Below are 20,846 nucleotides of genomic sequence, written 5' to 3' on the forward strand. Positions count from 1 at the left end.
TTTTTTAACTCAAAAGCAGAACGCTAATATATAAAAAGTCCAATCTACAACCATTTTCAAAAAAACCTGTTCAAAAAATATAAACTCCGGAGTCAAAAGTCGGTAATATATATATATGAAAATAGTCTATTAAAACCTACCAAAATGAATAGCATAGTTTTTTAAAGTATTTAAAAATGTATGATACATAAAGAAATGTGCATAAGGATTTGTTTCGTTTAGCTCCGATATGATTATTTTAGAAGATTTTATTAAAATCGACAACCTTCTGTTCACACGAATCTTCCGGCATTAAATAAAACTGAAAAAATAATAAAGATTATTGAGATGTTGACCTTTATCATTAGTGAAAGACGAAATAATGTTCACTTTTATTAATAGTATATAAAAAATCAACAAAATTAGCAATGTTTAATTCTAAGTTTTAATAAAAAGTACCGGCAAATGTAATAATTATATTCATTAAAATTGTAGATGACACAAACTTGTAATTGAGAAAAAAACAGAAACAAAAAAACAAACAAACAAATTAAAAAACAATTCAACAAATGAAAACAAATTCTTGACAAATACCATCGGTTAAGGATTTGATGTCCCTATTTCGACAGTTGATTCAGTTTTTATATCGATTTGTTTTCCCTTTTCTTCCGTAGGAATCCTTGTGAGTTTTCAAGGGAGGTTTGCTTTTTTCAACACTCTTAACTAAATTCGGCAATGCTGGCCCCTGCGCTGACATCATCTTTATCAAGATATCAATCTTGTCTTCCAGTGTATTAAATCGTTTGGAGTTGTCTTTCTTCCCGCCCTCCATCTTATTTTCTATCTCCTTGAAGCGTTCTAGTTGTTCTTTGTTCCACTGATCCATGATCCGTTTTTGTTCGTTATTGATCCGTGATAGGTTCTGTCTACTAGCTTGTAGGTAGTTCTGGAGTTTCCCTACCTGCAACATAACGCAAATACATGTTTTAATAAATAAATTTATTGATTATTGTTTTCTTTACTTTCCAGCGTCATATAAGGGAAAGAACATTGTCAAATTAAAAATCAGTTTATCAGGTAGGTTTTGCAATGTATGTCGACCGGGATGAAGGCTGCCACTAAAAATTAAAAAAAATGTTTTCCAAAACCTTTTATCAACATTTTGTGATTTTTGTAATCTTTAATAAAAATTTAACGGTAAATACAGACGACGACGGACGACAAGCGATTGCAATAGCACACATAATCCTTCTGGTACTTAACACATCTTCTTGATGTGATCTACATAAATGCCAAATATAAATATAGAGGCTCCAACAAGCCTGAATCATTCACCATTTCAATAGGTCCCATTAGACTTGATTATGAAATAAAGTTCTATTATGTGCAGACATATAGCGTAACTAACTTTAATATTAATTAAGCTTGATTAAATTCAGTGTTTATCATTCTCAAAAATTGAATATGTTTACGATAGGGTTTTGATACAAACTTTGCCCTCACTGGCGGCCATTTTTAACTTCGGATCAGCTCAAAACGTAAAAACTCTTTTTAAGGACCTGGATACTATTTACACATTGTATATTTATACTAAGTTTAAGCTCAGTCATTTCAGCGATCTTGAGAAGCAGATTTTGAACATTGATTTTTTCAAAGTTCCTTGGCGGTCATGTGTTTTAACCAATGTGTAACTAAGTAATAACACTTGAATAGGACCTTATAGTACACACGTATATCAAGTTTGATTCAATTCTGATAAGTAGTTCTTAAAATAAAGATGAAAATGTTGTTTCCCATAGTGTTTCGATGCTCACAAAGTAGCAATGTTAAGGTTGTTGTTATAGATGATATAGATGATATAGATGATATGTCGTAATTACGATATAGCGATGTCGTTATTTCCACATAATACGTCGTTATTACGACATAGCGATGTCGTTATTTCCACATAATACGTCGTTATTACGACATAGCGATGTCGTTATTTCCACATAATATGTCGTTATTACGACATAGCGATGTCGTTATTACGACATACTATGTCGTAATTACGACATAATTTTTATTTTGAATGACCCTTTTCGGCTTCCGTACCAATTTGGCTAAAAAGAGAAAAAAAATCCGTAAATCCTGTAAAAGTGCAGTGTGTGTAGCGCTCTCTCTACAAGAGGTATCATATCACTCTCGGATTAAATGGTCTCATCCAGACCATCCGTGGTTGTGTATTTATACATCCCACACATGTTCAGTCTTGTGGTTGTGTATTTATACACCCCACACATGTCTATGTTTTCTATGTTGTGATTTGTATACTGTTTTTTATCTTTTGGTCGTTATTCGTTTTTTGCTATGGAGTTGTCAGTTTGTTTTCGATTTATGAGTTTGGATGACCCATTGATATCTTTCGCCTCGCTTCATAAACGGATGATCCCACATCGTGGGTTATACTATTGAAAAGGAGACGTCCAGTTCATCAATATGAATATCCAAGTCAACATTGTACCTTTAAAATTAACATTCACATTTTACATGTCCAACGAGGTCCACAACTGATAGTCATTTTGTGGTTATTTTAACAACATAGTATTACATCGTCGCTGGGCTTCCAAAATGACGTATATAGATATAAGAAGATGTGGTATGAGTGCCAATGAGACAACTCTCCATCCAAGTCAAAATTTATAAAAGTAAACCATTATAGGTCAGTACGGTATATAACTTTTTTTGTTGTTGCTAAAACCACCTTTTCACACAAACTGGCTTGGCGGAAGGAAATCTCTGATTTCCCAAAATATCATAGATTTAGACCAATCTAAACATTTGAAATAAGACATGTGAAAAAAATTGCTTCCAAAATGTTGTATGTAAACTTGAAAATTGTCGTATAATGACTTTGGGAATCCAAAACTTGTACCTTTTTTATTTCTGTGAAAACAAGGTTAGTTTTTGTGTTATCCAGTAGTTTCCAAGTTTTTATTTCACAGCCATTTACAAAAATATTCAACTAATCGATGATTAAACTTGTCTCTTGAAAATGCAAAACATATTGTACTCGAAATTTTCTTTTAATTGTTAGAGCGAAATATTCTACCATTTTGCCTCGTTTATTACAATATGAATCAATCCTCGGTACTTATTTTTGTTTATTTTTAAATGGTTGGAAAACCTATTATTTTAAAGTTATTTTAAATCTCAACTGAATAAATTTCATAGTAATCAACCGGATGGTATATATATATATAACGATTGATAACAATGGCGAAAACCAAAGAATAAATGGTGCGGTGTCATGTAAAATGTTCATTTAATTTACATTACATTTTACATCAAACGTTAAATCATCCAGATTCTGTAAGGCGAAAAAGTAAATTGCCATCATTACCAGTTGAATACAAAAATACGCTTTCATTTAATCGAGGACAACCATAACGTGGGTCTACGCATGTAAAAGTTATATCAGTATGTGGCGGTGTAAAATTGGTTGTACTTTGTCTTATATCTATTGAATTGGTCAGTGGATTAAATACGTGTTTTAGTTTGAGTATCCTATCATTGTTCTTGCTGTTCTCGTCCTGCTAATTCAAGGTTAACCCTATGTTTGGTGTTTGTACTTTCCTTAGTTTTTACTTAGTTAGTATATACCTGATTTCTTAGTATCATGATTGTTTTTACTTAGTATATACCTGATTTCTTAGTATCATGATTCTTTTTACTTAGTATATACCTGATTTCTTAGTATCATGATTCTTATTACTTAGTATATACCTGATTTCTTAGTATCATGATTCTTTTTACTTAGTATATACCTGATTTCTTAGTATAATGATTCTTATTACTTAGTATATACCTGATTTCTTAGTATCATGATTCTTTTTACTTAGTATATACCTGATTTCTTCGTATCATGATTCTTTTTACTTAGTATATACCTGATTTCTTCATATCATGATTCTTTTTACTTAGTATATACCTGATTTCTTAGTATCGTGTTTCTTTTTACTTAGTATATACCTGATTTCTTCGTATCGTGATTCTTTTTACTTGGTATATACCTGATTTCTTCGTATCGTGATTCTTTTTACTTAGTATATACCTGATTTCTTAGTATCATGATTCTTATTACTTAGTATATACCTGATTTCTTAGTATCATGATTCTTTTTACTTAGTATATACCTGATTTCTTCGTATCATGATTGTTTTTACTTAGTATATACCTGATTTCTTCGTATCATGATTGTTTGGTATATACCTGATTTCTTCGTATCATGATTGTTTTTACTTAGTATATACCTGATTTCTTAGTATCATGATTCTTTTTACTTAGTATATACCTGATTTCTTCGTATCATGATTCTTTTTACTTAGTATATACCTGATTTCTTCGTATCATGATTGTTTTTACTTGGTATATACCTGATTTCTTAGTATCATGATTGTTTTTACTTAGTATATACCTGATTTCTTAGTATCATGATTGTTTTTACTTAGTATATACCTGATTTCTTAGTATCATGATTGTTTTTACTTAGTATATACCTGATTTCTTAGTATCATGATTGTTTTTACTTAGTATATACCTGATTTCTTAGTATCATGATTCTTATTACTTAGTATATACCTGGTTTCTTAGTATCATGTTTCTTTTTACTTAGTATATACCTGGTTTCTTAGTATCATGATTGTTTTTACTTAGTATATACCTGATTTCTTAGTATCATGATTCTTTTTACTTAGTATATACCTGATTTCTAAGTATCATGATTCTTTTTACTTAGTATATACCTGATTTCTTAGTATCATGATTCTTTTTACTAAGTATATACCTGATTTCTTAGTATCACGATTCTTTTTACTTAGTATATAACTGATTTCTTAGTCACATGATTCTTTTTACTTAGTATATACCTGATTTCTTAGTCACATGATTCTTTTTACTTAGTATATACCTGATTTCTTAGTATCACGATTTTTTTTACTTAGTATATACCTGATTTCTTAGTATCATGATTCTTTTTACTTAGTATATACCTTATTTCTAAGTATCATGATTGTTTTTACTTAGTATATACCTGATTTCTTCGTATCACGATTCTTTTTACTTAGTATATACCTGATTTCTTAGTATCATGATTGTTTTTACTTAGTATATACCTGATTTCTAAGTATCATGATTGTTTTTACTTAGTATATACCTGATTTCTTAGTATCATGTTTCTTTTTACTTAGTATATACCTGATTTCTTAGTATCATGTTTCTTTTTACTTAGTATATACCTGATTTCTTAGTAACATGATTCTTTTTACTTAGTATAATATACCTGATTTCTAAGTATCATGATTCTAGTATCTTTTTCACTGTTTTCGTCCTTTTGTTTCTTCACTTGTTTCTCTACAATGTCGAGCTGACTTCTGTAGTAATTTAAATCCTTTTGTATGTTGTTAACTGTTTCTTCTTTTTCATCTAACGCTAACTGCAGGTCACGTACCTGAAAGACACGTTCAATTTGTAACTTAATGATTATGTGAATCGACATAAACATAACATAGTTATGTAGCTTACGAATGAAAATGTTTGGTTAAATGTCGTAAGGTTACAATCTCACTTACGTATACCCAACTAGCCTAGTATCTTAGCTCATTGTTCAACAGTCGCGAAGAGGAGGATGGGCCAGGATGCCAGGCTAATACCCCACATATCGTTTTTTTTTCTTGATTCTTCAAAAAAAGCCATATACTATTGTAAATAACGCAGCATTAAATGAATGTTTGAAGTCACGTGGTAACTATTTTTATAGCAGAACAATACACCAGTCTGTAGAATATGCATTGACTATCAAAAGGTTGAATACTCTTACTAGACGGACCTTTTAAAACCAAAGATGTAAACGGAAATATACAGGAATGTGGGTGCATTATTTGTTAATTCGGGATCTACATAGGGGATATGGCTTCGTGTTTCCTGTTAGTGTTTTATATTCTCTAATCCCATATCCCCTAGGTATGAGGTAATGGGGATATATGCTCGGAGAATATAAAACATGCAATAAAATGTCATTTTTAATCGAGATATTTCATTCTTGTGTATATTCATTTATTCTAAATTAAAACCGAAAGCGCCTCCGCAAAGACGTATTCGATCCGATAGGTCATAACTTGTTTCTTCAGTTTCTCTACCGGGTCCATATACACTTATTTCTGGCCATTTTGTTTCTTAAAACTGACAATATTTGACATCAAACATGTGACACAATGAATAATGTATTTTCAATACCTTTCTCATCAGCTCCCTAGTATTAGCGCCAGTATTCATCCTGCGGAAAATGTCACCTTCCGAAGCATCGAGACTGTTCTCCGACAACCCCTTCCTGTTCTCCTCAAGGTCGATCTGTAGTTTATGGATCTCTTTGTTCAAGCATTCTATTTTGTGTTCCCTGACGGTAAGTTCTGACTGGAGCTGTTTGTAATTAGTTGTCATGTCTGACAGCTTGACTTTATACATCTGTTTTTCTTTATAAAGGTGCAGGATTTCATCTTCTCGGAAGTCACCAGACTAAAATAAAGATTATTACAATGTTTTGTGCAATTTATTAGAACGCACCTGCCTGAAACTATTTAATTAAAAACAATTGTTGTTTCGGATTATAAAACTTCTATATTTATGGTCAAAAAGCTGTAATGACTCAGTTACAAAAAAGTCGACAATTGACGGTCTACAAGACCAAAACAAAACAAATAAGGGCGACAATGGCACAAAATTTGCACACAAATTTATATAAATGTAAAAAAACTAGCTCAGCTAACAATTTACTCTCCGTGATACATTAATTTGTAACTAAAATACATAATTGCTTTATTCAGAAAAAGGCTATTAGACTGAATGTTTCGGATTATACAGATCTGTATATAAAATATTTGAAACACATATATAGATTATGTTCAGTGGTTGTCGTTTGTTGGTGTGGTTCATATGTGTTTCTCGTTTATCGTTTTTTATAAGTCATTTTGGGGCCCTTTATGGCTTGCTGTTCGGTGTGAGCCAAGGCTCCGTGTTGAAGGCCGTACTTTGACCTATAATTGTTAACTTTTTATACATTGCGACTTGGATGGAGAGTTGTCTCGAGCATTGGCACTCATACCACATCTTCTTATTTCCATTATATTAGAAAATTACGCTCTGGCTGAGCTGCATAGTATTAATGCTTTGTGAGAAATAGACATAATTTATGTGACATTATGTCTTTTATTTACGTTATTTATTGTTACTCAAAGTTGTGTGTTTGGTCGCTTTTCACGAAGAATCTTATCTTGTTTTGTAATATTAATTTAACTCACCGTGCTATCACTGAACGAAGTCTCTTCTCGTGAGAGGACAGACATAGCTGTGTCATCTGTAATATGAAATACATGATCTTAAGAAGGATTTTTTAATATCAAACATTTCTCAGAAGATATTGTTATCTCTAATTTCATACTTTATACAAAACTTTTAAATAATTTGGAATTTTGATGTTTTAAAACTTTTATCAAAATTCCAAAAATCTAAAATTTGAAAACTTTTTAAAACTTTGAATTGATAAGTGTTACACGGACCTACATGCATTGCAAATTATGTCTTTATTCAAAAACAACAAACAATAATAATAACATCAATGTTAAAATAACCCCTCTCATTTGTATGTTTGAGTCTTCTTCAGTATTTAATAGGACTCAAATAATCTCATTTCATATGTGTATTTATGTACATTGACTCTCTTGTAGTATTATTTCATATCGTTAAAAATATAGTTTTTCTAGATGTTGAAAGTTGTAATTTTCATTGACGTATGATCCGAGGACAGTTATCGTCCTTTAAAATATAGTCCCTAGTATGGACAGTGTATAACTCGCAATTTTTTTTCATACACTTTCCAAATTTATTTCTTTATATGCTATGCATGAAATATTTTAGTAGGGTGATGAAATTACATGTTAAAAATATTGGGTGATGAATTTTTAGGTTACTAAAAGTTGTGATTTATATAAATGTAAAAAAAAAAACTAGCTCCGCTTACAATTTACTCTCCGACAATACATTAATTTGTAACTAATTTGTAATTAATCCGTTGTCCAGTTAAAAATAGGTAAAAAATTAGTATGTCTGAAGCTGTCAAAATGAATTATAGACCCCCTTAACATAGAATTGTCCATATTTTGAGTTAGAGCTATAGACTTTTTTTTATAATTTTGATATAATTTATCACAAAGGTAGTACACTACACTGTAAACATCTTTTTGAGGTAGAGCAGGTGCGATTTATTTAATTTGAATTTATTGTTTAAGAGAAATGCATTACGAAATAATTGTGTTCTCGAGCCGTGGGTCTTGCTTTCCGCGAACTTTGCCCCTCTCCCACACGCATATACACATGTAATGAATGATTGCTGCCTTATAAATGTATACTTTTGTTCTTACCGGATGAATCTGTCTGTAGTATTTGATCTGCAATACGTTCATTTCCCGTGGCATTCAACGATTCTACAAAAGAGGTAAAAGCTGTGCCTCCAACAGTGATCAGTTTCTCAAGTAAGATATTGATTTGTGTTTCCTTTGACGATGCTGATAGAATGTTTGTCTTGTCCACAAGTGTTAGGACGTCATCCTCCATCAATTTGTCTACAACCTTAGACAAGCGGACGAGATTATGTTCGATAAATTCACAATTTTTTGTTATTTTCTTGGACAGACATGGATCCATTTTGAATAAAAAGTTTCACTTCGACTCCAACTTGTGTGAAACTACGTTCTACACCAATTAAAATCTGAACTAATTATTTAAATGTAGAAAAAAAGTATTTGCGCACTTAAGACTTTTTTTTCTTCTCAAATTTGGCAAAACTCCTCTTTCATTAGATAGATAACAATAAACAGTTTGAAATTATTAATAAAGGAACCATGCAGTGTTGTCCTGTTTTGTAAAAAACAAAGTGACACATTACTGTATTTATCTTATATCATATTTCCCTACATTGTTTTGTCCTCAAATGTAATTATAATTTTTAAATATACATTAGTTGAGTCATTTGTTTTCAAACTTGTCATAATAATTTTGAATTTTTCTTTTTGAATACAGTTATAAGTACTGAAAAGGTTTGAGATGGACAGATAAGAAAGAAAAAGAAAAGTTAATTAGATTTGTACACGAACATTAATTTTTACTACTTATTTTTGGTGGCGGGCATTATGTATAACATTACGGTTTACATATTGTTTTAAAGTGTAAACTAACATTTGTAACTGCAGGGTGTTCAACAGAAAACCATAACAATAAATAGAAATATAGAGAGATATGTCAGTATTTTATAAACCTTGAATACAACTGTTTTTTTTTTTTTGGAAAATTGTGAATACAGTGCATTACTTTTTATATAAAAATAAGGAGATGTGGTATGATTGCCAATGAGACAACTATCCACCGAAGTAAAAATAAGGAGATGTGGTATGATTGCCAATGAGACAACTATCCACCGAAGTTCAAATGAAGTGGATGTAAGCAATTACAGGCAACCGTGCGGCCTTCCACAATGAGAAAAAATCCATACCGTATTGTCAGCTATAAAAGGCCCCGAAATGAAAAATATAAAACAATTCAATTGAAAAAACTAACGGCCTTATTTATAACAAAACAATTAACGGAAAACAAATAAAACAGGCATGAACAAACGACAACCACTGAACTACAGGCTCCTGCCTTTGGACAGGCACTTAAAAAATGTGGCAGAGTTAAACATTTTTGTGAGCGCTCAACCCTCCCCCTAACATGGGACAGTGGTGTAACAGCACAACATAAGAACAAACTATAAAAATCAGTTGAAAAGGGCTTAACTCATCAGATCGATACAAAGCAGAAAAACTTCACTTTTTACCTGTCTCTTTATGAAAACTGGAGCGGATGTTTCATTTTTTATTGGTTACTTCACGAATTTCATAAATACTTATTTTACCAGTCGTATTGCAGTATTTAGTTTTATTCCTTCCTGTGTGTGATTTTTGTATTGCTATTTTTTGGCGATAACTGAGGGTCACTCTTACAACAAATCAATACTTATATCTGGATGTAAAAGTAGAGAGTAAATACTTTTTTGGCCAGAAAATATAGGGACACGTGTTGTGCCATTTGAATTCGACAGCCAAAATGTATTATGAATCTATCAAATCAAAACTTATAGATAAAGTGGTAAAAAATTCTTAAATCATTTGCATATATACAAATACTTCAATCTGATTGGTCGTTATAACTACAGTATTTCCTTAGAGTCCTTTTTCTATCTTGTTATTAATGTTTTGATTTGTATTTCTTGACCAAACATGATACATTTTGCAAGTGCTCAATATACCTTACGTTTCGGGAGATTCCGAAGATTGCTTTACTTTTGTATGTGTGTGTTTGTGACTGTTAAAACTCATCAGACTGTCATACATATCTAGGACATCGTTAACGCAAGGTTGATCACAGCATTTCCTGTAAAGTGGGTCGTCCGTGTGCACGTGGTTGTATCGGAAGTATAAATTCGCTGCCACGTCCGCTCAGAAAGGAAACGTTTAAATCAGATGCATTGTGTAGAGAGAGAGTGACGCGCTCTGTGGACTTTAAGAACCCTCGCAATAACTCTTCGAAGGATCCGCAGGTGACCTTTTGCAAGGCTAATTATCTGTCCCTATCCAATATACCCTCAATTTCCATTGTCATTCCGAATTTTACGCGCTTCATTCCAGTCGACCTCCTATTACAGGACCTACCTATTATGTTAATTGCCATTTGTTTTCGTTCAAAACATCCATGAAATATTTGCCAGTGGACATAAAACAAACAACAATAAAATCACATTATCAGGAACATATATTCAGTATCTCGTTACCTGTTATTACCCCCTTAGTCTGGACTTTCGAAAGTTGAATTATGCATCTATTGATTCGCCTTACACCAAGTAGAAGTCGGGTCGGTTCGAATTTTTCCAGTATCATTCCTGGAGTTTTGTTGGTTGTTATTTCATCAAAAGAAAACGATAAATCTAATGCTGTGCACAGGATTGATTTGTTTTTATTATTATTTTCACGTGACTGTAAAATATGGAAATGCAGAATTGCTACTAGGGTTGAATCAACAAATCCAAAATTTCGTCTCATTACCAAACCCAACATTGACATCGACCATAGGTGTAATACCACCATTGTTTTCCCCTATTAGTCTTTGTTAAATTTGCACTTTCTAAAAATTGTGTAGAATTTATCTTTGTTTCAAATAAAGAGATACTTGGCACGAGTCAAGTTTAATCCTGTCCAGTACTACAGACAAAATTTCAAATTGCATTGCATAAAAGATAATAACCATCACTGGAAGTTTAATAACCAATCAAGTTTCCACCCCTTTCTTTCCTGCTTACAAGCTTTAGTAACCATGTAACCTCAAGTTTCCAAAATATTTTATAGAAACACCAAATAAAAAAAGAATGGTGCTTTAAAACACCCAAGATATATGTTTATGACTCAGAAATTTTTTACTGCAATGAAATGTAGGATTAATTACCTACAACTGTCAAATTGATTTGGTGGTATTACACCTAGACACATTAAACATTTATCATCATCAACATGAAACATAATTATTTGGAGTGAACCAAACATATACTACCTACTACCAAAACAAAACAATACCAGAAAAATAAACAATGGTGATATATAACTAGACTTTAATTGTTTAAATCAAATAAATAAACACAATTCTGCAAGAATTAAAACATAGCAAAAAGACACATTAGAAGAAAAAAAACCCAATCAAACCAACAAATTTACGCTCAAAATAACACGAAACAACATTTTTGTACGTTTAACAAATGAATCATTTGTGTATGAAATCTTCCTTATTGCATGCTTGATATAAATATCGAGCAAGTTATATGCAAAATACCTATATGGGGGAAGAAATATCGTCACCTGTTATTATCATCCGTTTGACAGTAAAGACTATTTGGCTGTATTAGATCTGGTATTGTGTTAGATTAGGTCTCTGGTATGACAATCACACCAACGATTTTTTATATAGAGATGTATAAATAAGTAATTAGACTTATCACCGGGTTTGTACTAACATGAGCAATTTGACGGGTGAACGATGTGGAGCAGGATTTGCTTACCCTTCCCGAGCACCTGAGATCACCCCTAGTTTTTGGTGGGGTTCGTGTTGCTCAGTCTTTGGTTTTCTATGTTGTGTTTTGTGTACTGTTGTTTGTCTGTTTGTCTTTGTCTTTTTCTTTTTTAGCCATGGCGTTGTCAGTTTATTTTCGACTCGTGAGTTTGAATGTCCCTTTGGTATCCTTTGCCTCTCTTTTAGCAACATTATGTCAGATTGGGGACTTTATTTTAATTTGATTCCGCGTCTTGAGAAAGTATCATGCTTTTATTTGTAGACTTCAAATATAAAAATAAGATGGATATGATTGCCAATGAGACAAGTCTCCACAAGAGACCAAATGACACAGAAATTAACAACTATAGTTCACCGTACGGCCTTCAACAATGAGAAAAACCCATACCGTATAGTAAGTTATTGGTAAAAAAAAAACAATTAAATTGTGTTTACAGTTTTTAAACCACAATAAACTCTATTCACGATTTAATTAATTCATTATATGGAAGGCATTGTATAAAACGACCTAATTATAATCGTTTATACGTATACAATTTAATTTTGAAATTCTGATTGGCTGAAAGTTTTTTGTCTATCAGCTCATAGACATAATTTTGTCATGTGATCGTGACGTCATCAACGTTTTTATGATCTACTCCTTAATAAAAATGGTATTTAGCATTAAATTATAAGGAATGACTGTAATATTTTTTTTTGTCTATTCGAAATGACCTCAAAAATGTGGTGCACACTTTTAAATAATCCGCTAAGCGCGTTATTCAGTGTACACCACTTTTTTGATGTTATTTCTTCATAGACAGAAAAAATATTAAAGTCTTTCCTTACTTGAACCACTTAAAACTTTTGATAACAAGAGTACATCCGAAATTAAAACTCATCAAATAAACCAGGCATATAATTTGGTACGACAGACTCGCGTTTGTTTGATATCATACAACCAAGTTATTATAGTTTGTACTTTTGAAACCACAATAAAACATTATTAACATGTGTACATGAGGGTCTGGATGAGTTTTACAGAATAAAAGTTAATGGGTAAAAAGTGCAGAATAAAACGTAAAAAAAAGAGAAAAAACAAGAATAGATAATGATGGGTTGCTAAAATATTTCGAATAGAGAATAATGAGCAAAAGAGGTAAAGAATAAAGAAAAATTAAATGAAAATTTAAAAAATTTAAAAAATAAAGAAATGAGGGACCACCTCCCCCCTCTTCCCCATCCAGACCCTCGTACATGGAGTGCATCGTATCTAACGACCAAACTTTTTATTGAACTTATTTTGTTTTTGTTGTCTCGGAACATTTCTGTTCATTGTTATAAGTTTGATGATATACTCCATCTTATCGTCAATTTGATCAAATCTTTCATCATGACGTTTCTGGTTTTTATCCAGTTCTGCGCGCAGTTCTGCCGAAATCTTCTCTCTTTCTTGACGCCCAGCTTGAAGATGCACCTGTAATTTCCCAACATTATTACGTAGAGTCATAATATTATTATCCTTTTGTGCAATGCTTGCCTTAAGTTCTTCGATTTGGTCTTCTAATGTCTCAATCAAATTGTTATAGTGTGTCGCCTCTTCAGTCAGTGTTTCTATGCTGATAGTCTGCTCTTCCATTCGGAGAAGTAACTCTTCGGAATCAATATGACACCCTACATCTTTCGGAACCTCGTCCAGTGGACCATCAACGGCATCAATTCCAACATCTCTCCGGTCTACCAATAACTTCGGTTTAGGCTCAACTTTTTTGTCCTTGTCTTTGTTTCGCTTTTTAAGTTCGTCTTTAATATTTGACGCTCTTTTTTCAACTGCTGCTAACTGACACCGTAGCGAATCGATTTCCTCGTTTAATATTTTTATATCCTCCGATTTGGTTTTGTTATCTGTTTTTATCTTCCTGTACTTATTAGAAAGTTCATTGTACTTCATTTTGACCATTTCTCTCTCTTTGATTAACTGAATTATTTCTTCCTTCCGGTCATCAAACTACAATATAAATACAACTATTACTATTATTACAAGTATTCAAATATTGGATTAGGACACAGCAATCATGCTCATAGTGATTTGTGTCCAAATAAAATGAAACATACACGAATACACGCGCATGCTTAGAACTTTTTCACAACATCGGCATAATGCGTAGGAATGTTTAAAATTGAAAGCTTTTTTTTACTTTTAAAATCCTGGTTGTAGCATCAAATGCGATTTGGAACTATACGATATGTAATCAAGTCGTTTATACTAAGGACGTTATTTGTATGAAGACACCAGTTTATAATTGTTAAAGACACATGTGATATATACCTTACTGTAAAGTAGGTACCTTTCTATTGTTAAAGACACATGTGATATATACCTTACTGTGAAGTAGGTACCTTTCTATTGTTAAAGACACATGTGATATATACCTTACTGTGAAGTAGGTACCTTTCTATTGTTAAAGACACATGTGATATATACCTTACTGTGAAGTAGGTACCTTTCTATTGTTAAAGACACATGTGATATATACCTTACTGTGAAGTAGGTACCTTTCTATTGTTAAAGACACATGTGATATATACCTTACTGTGAAGTAGGTACCTTTCTATTGTTAAAGACACATGTGATATATACCTTACTGTGAAGTAGGTACCTTTCTATTGTTAAAGACACATGTGATATATACCTTACTGTAAAGTAGGTACCTTTCTCTTGTTAGAGACACATGTGATATATACCTTACTGTAAAGTAGGTACCTTTCTCTTGTTAGAGACACATGTGATATATACCTTACTGTGAAGTAGGTACCTTTCTATTGTTAAAGACACATGTGATATATACCTTACTGTAGAACCTGATGATCAGTATACCTTACTGTAGAACCTGATGTTCAGTGGTTGTCGTTTGTTGATGTGGTTCATAAGTGTTTCTCGTTTCTCGTTTTTTTATATAGATTAGACCGTTGGTTTTCCTGTTTGAATGGTTTTACACTAGTAATTTTTGGGGCCCTTTATAGCTTGCTGTTTGGTGTGAGCCAAGGCTCCGTGTTGAAGGCCGTACTTTGACCAATAATGGTTTACTTTTACAAATTTTGACTTGGATGGAGAGTTGTCTCATTGGCACTCATACCACATCTTCTTATATCTACTTACTGTAAAGTAGTTACCTTTCTACTGTTAGAGACTGTGTGTTGTCATTAACATGTCTTTATAAAAATAGGGAGATGTGGTATGATTGCCATTTAGACAACTATCCACCAAAGTTCAAATAAAGTGGATGTAAGCAATTATGGGTAATTGCACGGCCTTCAGCAATGAGAAAACCCATACCGTAAAGTCGGCTATGAAAGGCCCCGAGACGAAAAGTATTAAACAATTCAAATGAAAAAAACTAACGGTATAATTTATAACAAATCAATTTATATATAAAAAACAAACACGAACCAACGACAAACGCTGAACTACATGCACCTGACTTGGGACAGTCACATATATTATGAGAGGTTAAAGATGTTTGAAGGCGCCGACCTTCTGAACCAACGATAAAAATCAGTTAAAAAACGGCTTAACTCATCAGATGGATACAAAGCAGAAAAACATCTCACAAAAGCACAGACTAGACGTGGCAGGGTATTTATACATCCATCACAACAAAAAAAGACACTAAGTTCAGATCTGAGAGTACTCGCAGTTACTGACAGCTAGTTCAAATCCAATCACAACTAATAAAAAAATTTAAGAATAAATGTATCTAAAACTAAAATGTCAATCAATACACTTCCGTCATCTAATAAGGTTAGTGTAAAGACGTCATTAACAGTCGAAGAAAAACATAACCTTGTGCATTGTCCAAAATATAGGTATCGACATATTGTTTTACCGTGAATGTGCATATGTGTTTAACAATTTGCTCGCTTTATTGTCTGACAGTGCTCCAGACCTGACTAAATGACACAATTTGCTCGCTTTATTGTCTGACAGTGCTCCAGACCGGACTAAATGACACAATTTGCTCGCTTTATTGTCTGACAGTGCTCCAGACCTGACTAAATGACACAATTTGCTCGCTTTATTGTCTGACCGTGCTCCAGACCTGACTAAATGACACAATTTGCTCGCTTTATTGTCTGACCGTGCTCCAGGCCTGACTAAATGACACAATTTGCTCGCTTTATTGTCTGACCGTGCTCCAGGCCTGACTAAATGACACAATTTGCTCGCTTTATTGTCTGACCGTGCTCCAGACCTGACTAAATGACACAATTTGCTCGCTTTATTGTCTGACAGTGCTCCTGGCCTGACTAAATGACACAATTTGCTCGCTTTATTGTCTGACAGTGCTCCAGACCTGACTAAATGACACATACGTGAACTATACACCTTATCGCTATTTGTCCGCCATTGCTGTACATCACAAAAGTTCCCGTAAAATTTTGACGTCATAATAGAAAATATCTGACGCCACAATGGAAAAGTGATTGTTGTATGACGTCAAAAGTTCAAGCGGGACAGATTCTCGGGTCAAGCGGGAATAGCAATAAGGTGTATTATGCATATCCTTCAAAGCAATTCTGCGTTTAATCATTCACAAGTACTTGTTAATTTACTTACCACAAAGAATGTGTCCGCTTTCTGTAATTGGTTTTTATCTTAAACATAAGAAATGAAAATGTCGGCAACTATAAGAATATTTTAAATGTAAATGTAAACTATAATTGGAGATATTTTTAAACAATAACAAACTTTGTGATTTAGTTAACAACGACTTATGTACCTAACAACGACTTATGTACCTAACAACGACTTATGTACCTAATATATATAACGGATATTCATAAATTACTCTAGTATGTATAACTGTTTGAAATACGACAAATGCATTTATTTATCATTTATAAGTTCTTTTTGATTGTCAACAAAAGTGTCTGCTATCAGTTTAATAAAAAAATTATGAGGGTCTGGATGCGGTTTACCGAATAGAAAAAATGGGCCAAATCCATAAAGTATAGAAAATAATGAGGTGCTAAAACATAAAGTGTTGAGAATAATGGACAAAAAAAAAGACTAGAGAAAAATATCATAAAAAATGAATGAATAGGCCCCATTCCTCAATTCATTTCATTTATAATTATATATTTTAATGAACAGACCCATTCCATTAATAACTATGTATATATATATGTTTCTAGCAACTACACAAATGTATATAATTGTACGAATCACAATAAAACATAATAATATTGTAATATGTTAGGATTAATCCCTTTTGTATTGTTGTTTGTTTATAAGTTTTGTATTTTTTTACCTTTGTGGGTAGAATATCTAAAATAAACCGATGTGATTTATACTTTGTTTTCTTACCATTTTGTTTGCTGACAACATCGTCTGTTTTGGGGATCTTTTCAGCCATAGAGACTGTCCCTGAAATATTTATATATATAATCACTTGCCAATATGCAGAAACTAAACTAATATGAAATTTATACAATAACTTGAATAGTAACTAGTTAAAAAACTCGTTTTGATATAGACCTGTCAAAATAGATATTATATTTGTTTCTAGTCGTATAAGGATCTTCGATGACAAAATACAGACCAAACAATGTACAAGGCATCCAGTTTTGATAGCTATTGATATATCAAGAGAAGTTGTGGTATGATAATCAGATTGTCAATGAGACAACTATCCACCCGAGTTCAAAGTGACGTGGATTTTATACACGTTTTTGCTAGGATCGTCGAGGACTAAACAGAGGCCTCTTAATGTAAAAGGCATAACGTTTTGATACTTTTATTATAACATAAGGAGATGTGACAATTTTCCATCTGAGTTCATATGTGATAGATTTGTATTCCTGGTCGGGTTAGGATCTTCGAGGACAAAACAAAACCTTTTAATGTACAAGGCATACAGCTTTGATAGCTGTTGGTGATGTGGTTTGATTGCCAATGAAACAACTAACCATCCGAGTCCAAATAACGTGGATTTTTTTACATGTTTTTGTTAGAATCTTCCAGGACAATAAATGTACAAAGCATATAGTTGATTTTCTTACCTTTCTGAGAGCAAACATCAGTTTTGAGTATTTTGTCAGCCACATGACCGTTTCCAGATATTTTCAGTGATTCAATCAATGAATCAAATCCACCGCGCTTCATCAACAATTCTAACAAAAGATGACATTGTGTGTCTACACTTTTCTCTGCTAGTATTTCAGCCTTTTCCTCCATACTTATAGAGTCCGTCTCGATTAATTTGTCCATTACTTTACTCAATTGAGTGATGTTTTCCTTGAAGAAAACGAGATTTCTTTTTATACGTTTTGCAGACGTTGCATCCATTCCAGTTATTGATCAACGCAGCAAATATTGTGTGACTCTCTGTTCCCTTCTCCGGATTTTTGACATTCGTGACTTGAAAGAAGTCCAAAAGATATATTGAATGGACTTTTGAAGACCTCAATAATATCATAATTTTCTTTAATGTATTGTTATGAGCATTTTTGTCTTTATGTATATATATATATATATAATATGTGAAGTTATAATTTGTTTAAAACACGTTTTAAAATTAAGCCTAATTTGTAACAAATTAAATTATCGCATTGTCATTAACAATTGGGAAAACCTCAGAAGGCGTAAGACACGTGATCTATTGTCATTTTCCAAAATGAAGAAAGAAAGTTGATTCATCATTATATAAATAAAAAGTATATAGTTTTGTATAACAACACAACTTGTATCATAACCAAAATAGAATAAATAGTTTATAGTAAAATGTTAATAAAATATTTAAAAAACATGAATAAAAGGTGATGTAGGGTAAAGGTCACTGGGACACGACCCAATTGACATGCGCATGCAAACAAAACCACCCATTCAGCAACAAAGAGTCTCCAACAGACGACAGGTGTCTGTAAAGACATTACGTCCAACACTATATCGTAACGAGATAAAACAAATTGAATAATAAAGGTAAAAAATATAGAATACATTTCAATTGATTTTATTTTACACCAGGATAATTTTTAAAAACTATTAAAATGTTTACTCCAGTTCAAATTGTATCAAAGCTCTATTAGTTTTAAACGAACCACCTATCATAAACGTCCAAATACATATGAAATCTATAAATTTGATAGATTTTGGCAACTTTTGAGTATTCATTGAAAAATTGTACATGAAAGACATCCTTTACCCAAACCAAAATCGTGTTGGAAGTGACATTACATAGTGACTTTTGAAAATTTATTTTGTTTGGAAACATTCTTCAATGCCATTTTGTTTTTGCAAAACATGTACAATTTGCAATTTTGACTTAATTACCAGCGATTGTTTCCATGTAGCCCTGAATTACATTTTAATTCGAGGAAGGAAATTTGTAAAAGTGACAATGGAAATTTGCTCTCTCTCTCTACCTTTTATATTATCACAATAATAAGATCAGTGTACCATTCAACATCTAATATCTGATATATTAGTGATAGAGAACATCTGCCTCCATTTCTTTCTTATTTAGGCACAACCGCCATATCTTCCGAATGACGTATCTGCTTTGCAAGACACGATGTTATCTCTCTTCACGGATAATTGAACTATCATTTCATATTATCATTATTATTTAGATACGACAACTACATAGCAAATGAAATTATTTGGCTGAAAATCATTTTAAAACCTTTACGAAATTAATTTTTGGATATTTTTTTATGTTTGAAATAATGTTTCTATACAGACTGTTTTTATTGTGTCTGATATTTTCAGGTAAGTTTGTATACTAGTATATCATTTATATAAACAGTAGGTTATTGCTTTCAATTTTCACGAAGAAAGGAAATTAATTGTGTTTTACTATCATTATGTATGAAAAAATGGGGGGAAAATATACATTCATAAATCTGGCCAGTTTCTAGTAAACTTTCAACAATTTTTGTATGCCTGTATTTAAAAAGACAACGAAAGAAGCTTGGTAGAATTTATGGAATTTCTTTAAAAATATACGAAATAGAACTGCTCTTGAATCGCACTTTTTTGTAATTTGTGAATGAAGAATTTGATTATTTGGTGTTTCATTATCCTAAAAAAACAAAAACAAAAACAGACACAGACAAAAATCCACTTTAAAAAAAATTTATAGATCCTGGGGTTGCTGCAATTTGTAACGCTTTCAAAGAAGTAAGGAATCTTGTCTGACGTTCAGTGTCTCAGAAAATAGACAAATTTATGGAAAAGGATAAAACAACCACCAAACATGGCAACTACTGAAATTTGTTAATGGTCGGAATATTAATGTGTACCAAGTATTTCAATTTAAGCGGATTTCCATTTTAATGCTGAATTAAGAAAACAAAATATAGTAGTGTTACTATCCACGAAAGATCAAATTCAACGTTGTCTCATTGGCACTCATACCACATCTTTTTATTTATATATATTTCTATAATTTCACGAATGCCACTTAGTCTATTGATTTAGTTGTCCGTGAGGACACATGTTTACTAATGGTCTTTCTTCTTTTGGACACGACGGTTTCTTTAGGAGACCTACACATTGATTGCCACATTACATCTTGATTTTTTGTCTTTCTTTTTTATTCGTAATACCGCTAAAATACAATTGACCCAATTCAACGTGTGTATAGATACATTTCATGCCGATAGGATTTGTGATAGAGGAGCCAATATAACTTAAGACATAC

The 20,846-nt window shown here is 32.1% G+C and overlaps 2 protein-coding genes across 2 annotated transcripts; both read right to left on the reverse strand.

Moving 5' to 3' along the window:
- Nucleotides 1–359: 359 nt before the first annotated feature.
- Nucleotides 360–8,783, reverse strand: LOC127731730 (uncharacterized). Its single transcript, XM_052240570.1, has 5 exons — nt 8,433–8,783; nt 7,314–7,369; nt 6,253–6,531; nt 5,300–5,467; nt 360–940 (listed from the first exon to the last, which is right to left on the reverse strand). Exons 1-5 carry the CDS (start codon nt 8,713–8,715, stop codon nt 614–616), a joined length of 1,113 nt encoding a protein of 370 aa, XP_052096530.1. The 5' UTR covers nt 8,716–8,783; the 3' UTR covers nt 360–613.
- Nucleotides 8,784–11,692: 2,909 nt separating this feature from the next.
- LOC127731728 (kinesin-like protein KIF15-A) lies at nt 11,693–18,609 on the reverse strand. Its single transcript, XM_052240569.1, has 4 exons — nt 18,205–18,609; nt 17,510–17,569; nt 16,760–16,797; nt 11,693–14,149 (listed from the first exon to the last, which is right to left on the reverse strand). The coding sequence occupies exons 1-4, from the start codon at nt 18,488–18,490 to the stop codon at nt 13,415–13,417; spliced, it is 1,119 nt and encodes a 372-aa protein (XP_052096529.1). The 5' UTR covers nt 18,491–18,609; the 3' UTR covers nt 11,693–13,414.
- Between the last annotated feature and the right edge of the window lie 2,237 nt (nt 18,610–20,846).

This window comes from Mytilus californianus, unplaced genomic scaffold, assembly GCF_021869535.1.
Source record: "Mytilus californianus isolate M0D057914Y unplaced genomic scaffold, xbMytCali1.0.p SCAF_20, whole genome shotgun sequence".
Classification (NCBI taxonomy): Eukaryota; Metazoa; Mollusca; class Bivalvia; order Mytilida; family Mytilidae; genus Mytilus; species Mytilus californianus.

Excerpts from the sequence above, each read along its gene's own strand:
- LOC127731730 (XM_052240570.1), bottom strand. The coding sequence starts at position 8,715 with ATGGATCCATGTCTGTCCAAGAAAATAACAAAAAATTGTGAATTTATC. Across the intron at positions 6,532-7,313 it reads CTTCGTTCAGTGATAGCACG|TCTGGTGACTTCCGAGAAGA; the intron begins GTGAGTTAAATT and ends TCTTTATTTTAG. Across the intron at positions 5,468-6,252 it reads CTAGGGAGCTGATGAGAAAG|GTACGTGACCTGCAGTTAGC; the intron begins GTATTGAAAATA and ends CGTGTCTTTCAG.
- LOC127731728 (XM_052240569.1), bottom strand. The coding sequence starts at position 18,490 with ATGGATGCAACGTCTGCAAAACGTATAAAAAGAAATCTCGTTTTCTTC. Across the intron at positions 17,570-18,204 it reads TGATGTTTGCTCTCAGAAAG|GGACAGTCTCTATGGCTGAA; the intron begins GTAAGAAAATCA and ends TAAATATTTCAG. Across the intron at positions 16,798-17,509 it reads TGTTGTCAGCAAACAAAATG|ATAAAAACCAATTACAGAAA; the intron begins GTAAGAAAACAA and ends CTTATGTTTAAG.